Source organism: Eulemur rufifrons, chromosome 8, assembly GCF_041146395.1.
Source record: "Eulemur rufifrons isolate Redbay chromosome 8, OSU_ERuf_1, whole genome shotgun sequence".
In the NCBI taxonomy this organism is placed as follows: Eukaryota; Metazoa; Chordata; class Mammalia; order Primates; family Lemuridae; genus Eulemur; species Eulemur rufifrons.
The window spans coordinates 26744558-26752439 of NC_090990.1; the positions used below are offsets into that span (position 1 = coordinate 26744558).

Here is a 7882-nt window from a genome sequence, read left to right on the forward strand (position 1 = left end):
TGCCGGCTCTCTGGGTCCAGGCTGTGGGTGTAATTAGCAAATGCCTTTCTCCCTTCTTTTCAGGAGCCCTCACAAGAAAGAACACTGATTTTGACGAACACCCAAAATAATGTGAGATCAGGCACCATGCATTATGCATGAGGTCTGATTTAACATGAACATTATTTCTTGTGTACGAGACCATATGCCTCCGTGCTGTCTCTGCAGCCTAATAATACCCAGACCCACCCTGGTCAGGCGCAGCGGGAGACATGTCCACTGGTGTGTGTGTGCTGGTGGGAGGGACTGGAGCAAAGCCCTGCTGGTACTTAGGTCATGTAAGGAGAGCCCACTCAGATGCCCGGGAGGGAGGTGGGTCGTGGGAGGTGGGTCACGCCCTTGGAGAAATACCAGGGAGCTAGAGGTTGGGTGTAACTGTGTGCAAGTGTCACTGTATGTGTGTGTGTGTATATGTGTGTGCGTGTGTGACATCGGGACCCTGTGACGAGGTGATGCTGGGTTCATCGTGTGGCGATGTGGGGGCATATGCGTAGCTGAGGTTTTACTGCACAAGAAGGACGACGGCAGGAACGGATAGATCTAATTGCTGTGTGTTTGTATATATACACGCATATGTATGTGTGGGGGTGTGTGTTTAAAAAATAAGATCACACATACATACAAACACACAGCCTAACTTTAATTATCTGAAAGGAGCAGGAAGAGATCTGGGAGGAGCTGGGAAAATGACGGGCAGGGATGTGTTTGGAAAGTGGTTTGTGGGGTTAAGTGCTTGGAAATCCGGAGAGAAGGGGACCTGGTCAAATGCTACACAGGCTAGCAGTGTGTGCTTAATCAAATATTACAGGTGCCAGGTACTGGGGGACTCCCAAAAGCTCAGTGCCAAAGACCAGGAAGCTGGTCTTGGACAGCCCGTACAGTGGCGTGGATGTGCCCACAGGTGTGTTAGCGTGTGTGTGAGTGAGCAAGGCGGCGGGAGCCTGGACTGGGGTTTTAACTGGCTGAGAGGAGGAGGGATGGCGGGGCGATGAGTGGAGAGAGAGAGAGAGGTGGTGTAGGATGGTAGGTTTCTGAGGGCGGCTGTGAGTAACAGGGAAGGGTCGTGGGCAGTTGTGTATGTGCGAGAGAGAGAGAGAGAGAGAGAGAGAGAGAGAGAGAGGGGGAGAGGGCTTGCTTCCTTTGGGGGCTAAAGTGGTCTCTGCTCTAGTTGGCAGCCCCCGCAGGGTAACCAAGTTAAAGCTGACTTTTGGGGGGCATGCTCAACTTCAAGGTGGCTCTGGAGACTGCTGCCACGTCCCTGCTCTGGGACCAACAGAGGACAGTCCTCGCACACAGAGGCCTCAGAGGCAGCAAGGGGAGCCCTGCATGGCCAAACACCATTTGAACTCCAGGGCCTTCTAAGAGGACAGGCAGACTCCTCCAGCTGCCCCTGGAGTCACCAAGCCAGAGGCCCTGGGTAGATCCTCTTGGCTAAGCTTAGGGGGAGCAGCTGGGCCTGATAACCAACCTCTTCTTGCTCTACCCCCTGCTTAGGTGGGTCTCTTTCTGGAGCTGAAGCCCTTGCTGGGGAAAGTCCCAGGGAAGGAGACAGCCTGGTCCTGGGTGTGTTATTAGAGGCCCAGAGCCTCTCCAGGGAAGGCTGGGTTCCACACAACTCTAAATGGGAGCTGTGGTTGGGGGTCAACTAGTCCTGTGGGCATCCAGTCGAGTCCTAGTGTCCAGGGTTTATTGCACAGGACCTAAGCCGTGCAACACGTTATGCAAGCTAGTGCAGCCTTCTGGGGCAGGAGGTGGGGGAGAATATAGATGTTCTTGGGGCTCAGCACAGGCTACCTTCTGGGTTTGCCTTGATGACCACGGGTGACCACGATGGCTATCTTCTTTCCTTCCAGTATTGGCCAAACTCTACCCAGAAAATGTTCTTCCAGCTCAAAGCATTAGCGGTGTAGCATGAATTTTCTTTTCCCCCCTCCTACCTCTGGGATCAGCTATGGATTTGCACACACAGTGGTACACACACAAATTCTTACACCAACATGCAGAGGTTCACATGGGGAGAGAGAAATTTGAACTACCGAAATCTGTGGCCATATGATCACAGAAAATAATTTTGTTCAAGTGAGAAAGGGAGGGAGATGGGATCAGAAAATTCCAAATTTGCTAGGGAAAGCTTGGACTTCCTTGGAGGTTGACGCTAGGGACACATGCCTCTCTTGAATAAACCAAGTCTAAGGCTCTCAGGAGCAAGCAGGTAGATACACATACACGTGGGATGGAGAAGATGCAGTTAAGCCCACAGCTGACTGTGCCTTTCCTAAACTCTATTCTATCCAGGGGTAAGACTCCAGGGAAAAATATTTCTCTTCCTATGGTTTTCTCCTTATAAAGTCAAACGGGCGGGGGTTCCTACCATCATCCCAGGCTGGAGTCTGGGTGGGGAAGGAGATCTGGGGCCGTCTGCATCCAAGGAGTTGATCACTGGGTAGCTCTCCCAGGCTGGTGTCTCGTTAAGCAAAATCCTTGCAAAGTGAAAGATTTTCTTCCACCCCTTTTTCCACTTTTTTTCCCCCATTTTTTTTTTTTTTTTGTTCAACTCCTCAGCTGCTGCTGGTTCTTGGGAGGCTGCATTGTTTTGCTGTTTTTGAGTTGACTTGCTTAAATAATAAACCCACCCTCTTGTAGAGGATTAAGCAGACAATTAGGAAATCAATCAATCAATTGGTGTCAGCTGCAGGCAGAGGCCAGTGAAAGGCCCCATCTTCCCGGTGGCCCTTTCCAACCTCAAAACCTGCTGAGGCTCTGGGCTGCGCAGGCAGCGGGAAGCTCTGAGCTACATTTGCTTCCATTTCAGGGCCCCAAGGCTGGGACAAATCCAGGAATGGGGAAATAAGGAGGGCGTAGGGAGGAGTGTGGGACGGCTTCGAAGTTTTGTACTTAACCGAGCAGGAAACCAGGGGCTTGAGGCAGGGTGGCCAGCTGCTCCCGGCAGGCCGTGCCATCACCCTCCTGGCTAGTAAGTTCCCAGCCTCCTCCTTAGGAAGCCCAAGGAGGGTAGGTGGCCCACCGGGGTGTGGAACGGCTGGGACACCGGTGCCAATTACAGGGCTTTTCGCTCACTAGGCTGGACTGGAGAGGAAATAAAAAAAAAGGAGCAGGGAGTGAGAGGCTGAGCCTTTGGAACCCGAGGCAGCTTTCATCCTTGCAGAGACAATTCCCCCCAAGATTGAGGGGCAGAGCCCTGAAAGTCACCAGGAACTCTCACTATATCACAGTCATCCTGAGGCCCCAGCCTGGCCGGAGACCACCAACTTCGGGGTCTAGGAACACCTCTCTGGGTATCCCAGATGCCATTGGCTAGAGCCAAGGCCTCTCACAGGCCTGGACTTGGGCAGCTTCCCTGGCAGGAGGGGCCCCACGTACACCCTCACTAGGGACAACTTTCTCCCTGGCTAAAAGATTGTGCCTTCAAGCTCTGGCTCCACAGAGAGTAAGAGAAAACTTGTGTGGTTTCTCCTGAGAAGGGAAAAGAACCGCATCTATGGAGGAAACAGGAACAGCTCTTTCATTAGTATTTTTAAGAACAGGTTTTTAAAGGAAAATATAAGATCTTGCCTGGGATGCAGGTAGTCTTAGGCTCTGGACCTGGAACCCAGACCTGTGCCCTGACAGCCTGCCTCTCGGAGGGGATGTACCTGCCGAAGGCTGAAGGCTGGAGAGAGGAGCGTCTGAGGATGTCTGTGCTTTTCCTCCCTCCCTCCCACAGGCATCTCTGTGGTGGTGGGGTCTTGGGCACCCACCCCTGGATTAGAGATGTCAAATCTTTCCGGTGGCACAATTGTTTCTGCCCTTACTTCTCCCCAGAAGTTGGGGCAGGTAGTTTGTTTGCAGAGAAGTGGGACTGGCTTTGCCCAAGCAAATCGGCAGGGCTCCCTCCCCAGGCTGACTCAGCTCATGTGGGACCACTAACTGGATCTCTCTCTATGCTGTTAGAACTCCCAGTGGATCCAGGAGGGTTTGGATTGCAGGTGGGGAACCAGCTGGGGTAGGATGGTGGGGCCTGACCAGGCGTCCAGCTGCCCAGGACCTGGGATGGTGAAGTTGGCCTGGACTCCACATACGAAGTACAAAGTGAAATCAAAGTTGGGGGTCAGGGTGTCGGGTAGGGGATTATAGAGATTCTGGGCTGGTGATCCAGGCCGAGATGGGCTTCTTCCTTGGCCGAGAAGAGCGGTTGAGTTGTGCTTGAGGAATGGCTGACCCAAATTGCATGTGGTATCTGTGGTTCATTGTCCCAGGCTCTGGTCTGGTCTCAGGAGAGTCTGTTTATGGGAGGGGGACATGAGGCAGCTTCATCTTCCCTAAACTGACGCACCTGAAGCAGGGGCCCAACTGTTGCCCAAGTCCTGATACTGGCCTGGAAGAAAGTCTGTGTGGTCGCCTTCCCCTGAGATCTGTCTTACTGAGGCCAGCACCGAACTTCAGGGAGGTGAGGCAGGGTATCCCATCACTCCCCCCGAATACGACCCAGCCCTAGCAGTAAAGAGGACAGGACACAGCCCTGGGGTACATGTTTATGTGAGTAATAAAATATTTACTATAACATAAATATAAAGGGAACTTCCCAGTCTACATTATTTTTTTTTTTGCAATAAAGATACAAAGAGAATGCACCAAAACATTGTTTCAAAAAATAATAAAAAATAAAATAACAAAATTTAAATTCATACCATAACAAACAGAAGAAGAAATGGAGAAGGGGGGAAGCTCCAAACACATCCAGAAAATAAATAGAGATGGGTCAGAAATCCGGAAATCATATTAAAATATCTTTTTCGGATTAGTCGGTGTACAAAATCCTTTAGGAGGGGAGGAAGGGCAACTCGGAAAACCAAAAATAAAAACCAAGCACAAAATGTTTCTTCTCCCCACCAGTGTGTACATATCTCACATATTTACATGGTTCCCACCTCACCCCAAACTTGGGGGATTTTTCTCCCGGCCTCCCCCAGCGTCCCGCATCCTCGGGAGCTGGAAAAGGGAGCAGAGGGAAGCCGCAGGGAGTCAGGCAGAAGGTTCTCAGGGAAGGGCTTATTTCTACAGCTGGTTAAAAAATATCTCCAACTTTTCCAAGTTTCGTTTGTTACGGCCAGGAGGGGCAGGGCCCCGCGGGGAGCAGGGGCCCCGCTGTGCGGTGGTCAGTCTGCAGCGGGGCAGAAGCCCCTTCCCATCTGGGTGTGTGTGGGAACGCAGACCCCTCCGGCGTGGCCGGGAACCAAGCCCGGGCTCGGATGAAACGAAACGAAAAATGAACGCTCGATTTTTTTTTTGTTAGGTTTTTTTTTCTTTTTTTTTTCTTTTTTGGGGGGAAGGTAGGGGAAGATAAGGGGAAAAAATAAATTAGGCTAGATTAAAGCTTTGGCTATTTCCTGCTTTTATACACAGACGCGGCTCTCGCGACCTCCCCTCCAGGGCCCCGATAAATACAGTATACAGCGATTTAAATTAAGGGCGCGGGCGGAGTTAGAAGGACCCCAGGAGCCGAGAGGCTCCACGAATAAATAAAAACCGTAAAAAACCAAGCCCGGAGAAAGGGGAAAGAGGGGTGGGGCGCATCCTTATAGGAGAGAAGAGGCGTGGAGCGAATAGAGTGTCAGCCCCCCACCCTTGACCCGCAGGCTCGGGAGTCCACGCGGGGAGAGGGATGGGGAACTCTCCTCTTTTCGTCCTCTCTCCCGGGGAATCCCTCACCCCGCACCGCGTTACCTGTCGCTGTGGGGAGGCCGCTGCCGGGATCCGGCCCCGAACAGCCCGAGGGGCAGGGGCGGGGGTCGTCGAGGGGATGGGGGCAGAGAGCAGGCGGCGGGCGGGATGCCCGGGGTGAGTTGGCGAGTTCCGGATCTTCGCTCCTCTCTCCTGGGGCTTGGGCGACGCAGCCTATAAGCCGTCTTCGCCGATCACCGAAGAGGGTCGTCCGGGTGTTTGGTTTTGTTCGAAAGTTTCTGGGCTTTTTGTAAAATCCAAAGCAACCGAACAAAAAGAGTCCAGGCCGCGCGGGCGGGCTGCGCGCCCGCGCCCTGCTGCGCGCCGGCGGGGGCCCAGCCCGCAGGGTCACTGCACCGAGCCGGGCAGTGTGTGGTGATGGTGGTGGTGCAGCGCGGCCGGCGGGGGCGGCGGGGGCGCCGCGGGCGGCGACGCGCCGCCCCCGCCCGGCCCCAGCTCCCCAGGCGCGTATACGTCGTCCATGGGTGGGTGGCCCGCGCCAGCCGCAGGGGTCATGCGCTTCTCCTTCTGCCGCCGGTTGCAGAACCAGACGCGCACCACCTCCTTCTCCAGCTGCAGACTGTCGGCCAGGCCGGTGATCTCGTGCGCTGAGGGCTTGGGGCACTTGAGAAAGTGGCTCTCGAGCGCGCCTTTGACCCCTACCTCGATGGACGTGCGCTTCTTGCGCTTGCGGCCCTGCGCCGCGATCTTGTCCAGGTTGGTGGGGCTGCCGCTGGACGAGTCGGTCTCCTCCAGCCACTTGTTGAGCAGCGGCTTGAGCTTGCACATGTTCTTGAAGCTCAGCTGCAGGGCCTCGAATCGGCAGATGGTGGTCTGCGAGAACACGTTACCGTAGAGCGTGCCCAGCGCCAGCCCCACGTCGGCCTGCGTGAAGCCCAGCTTGATGCGCCGCTGCTTGAACTGCTTGGCGAACTGCTCCAGGTCGTCCGAGCTGGGCGCATCCTCGTCCGAGTGCTCGCCCACCGACGAGCCGCCGCCGCCCGCGCCCGGGTGCAGGTGCGCCGCCGCCGCGTGCAGGCCGCCCGCGTGTGCGTGTCCGTGTGCGTGTCCGTGGGCGCCCAGATGCGGCGGCGGCGACGGCTCCAGCTGCGCCTCGTGGCCGTCCTCGTGCAGCGCGTGGTGCAGGCCTGGCCCTGCGCCGCCGCCACCCGCCGCCAGCATCCCGGCCAGGCCGCCGCCGCCGCCCCCCGGGTAGGCCGCCTGCGCGTACAGCCCGAGCGGCTGGGGCTGGTGGCCCCCGCCGGCCCCGGGCGACGGCGACATCGCTGGACCCAAGTGGTGCGCTGTGCCGCCCTGCGCCCATGCCGCGCCCGCGTGGGCCGCCCCCTGGTGCACCAGGCGCGCGTGGAAACCTCCTCCTCCGCCGTCGTCGGCTCGGCCGGTGCCGCCGCCGCCCGCCTTGCCGTGTTCCAGGTGTGGGCCGCCGGCCCAGTCACTGCCGCCGCCTCCTCCCGTGGGCAGCCACTGGGGGTGCGCTAGGCCCACGGGGTGGCCCGCGCCCGCGCCCAGCCACTCGTGGTGCATCAGCTTCTGCACTTCGCGGTACGCGGCCCCTGCGTGCAGCCGCTCGGCGGCCGCCGCCGCCGCTGCCGCCGCCGCGGCGTCCGGGTGCATGAGCGGCCCGGTGCCCCCGGCTCCGCCACCGGGGCCCCGCGGCAGGTACTGCGCGGTGGTGGCCATGCCGCCCCGCGCCCAGCGCCGCGCCGCCGCCGCCGCTCCGCTCCGTCTGCGGGCCCCGCCGCCGCGCTCCGCCGGCTTAAAGCCCCGACCCGCTCGGCTCTCCGGAGCCCCACCCCACCCGCCGCCCATTGGCTGCCCGCGGAGCCGCCTCCCGCCCCCCTCGGCCCCGGCCCCCGCCCCCCGCGCCCGCCCGTCGCCCGGCCTGGCCGCGCAGAGCTCGCCATTGGGCCTCGCTCCTGGGGTCCCGCGCGCCGGCCGTGCTGATTGGCCGCTGGGGCTTCATTCACGGCCCCCCTACCGTCCGCGTACACACTCACGCCCCGGGGGCGCGGCCGCCACGTGGGGAGTGGCGCGGGGGTGGCACTGGGACCGCACCCCCTCTCGTCCTGGTTGCGTGGGCCCCGCTTTCCCCAGCGCTGGA

The 7882-nt window shown here is 58.1% G+C and overlaps 1 protein-coding gene across 1 annotated transcript; it reads right to left on the minus strand.

The window, feature by feature from the left end:
* Positions 1–4559: 4559 nt before the first annotated feature.
* On the minus strand, positions 4560–7511 carry POU3F1 (POU class 3 homeobox 1). Its single transcript, XM_069477718.1, has one exon. The coding sequence runs from the start codon at positions 7459–7461 to the stop codon at positions 6109–6111; it is 1353 nt and encodes a 450-aa protein (XP_069333819.1). The 5' UTR covers positions 7462–7511; the 3' UTR covers positions 4560–6108.
* Positions 7512–7882: the final 371 nt, after the last annotated feature.

Bases quoted from the DNA above. Each gene is read 5' to 3' on its own strand.
- POU3F1 (XM_069477718.1), bottom strand. From the start codon at position 7,461: ATGGCCACCACCGCGCAGTACCTGCCGCGGGGCCCCGGTGGCGGAGCC.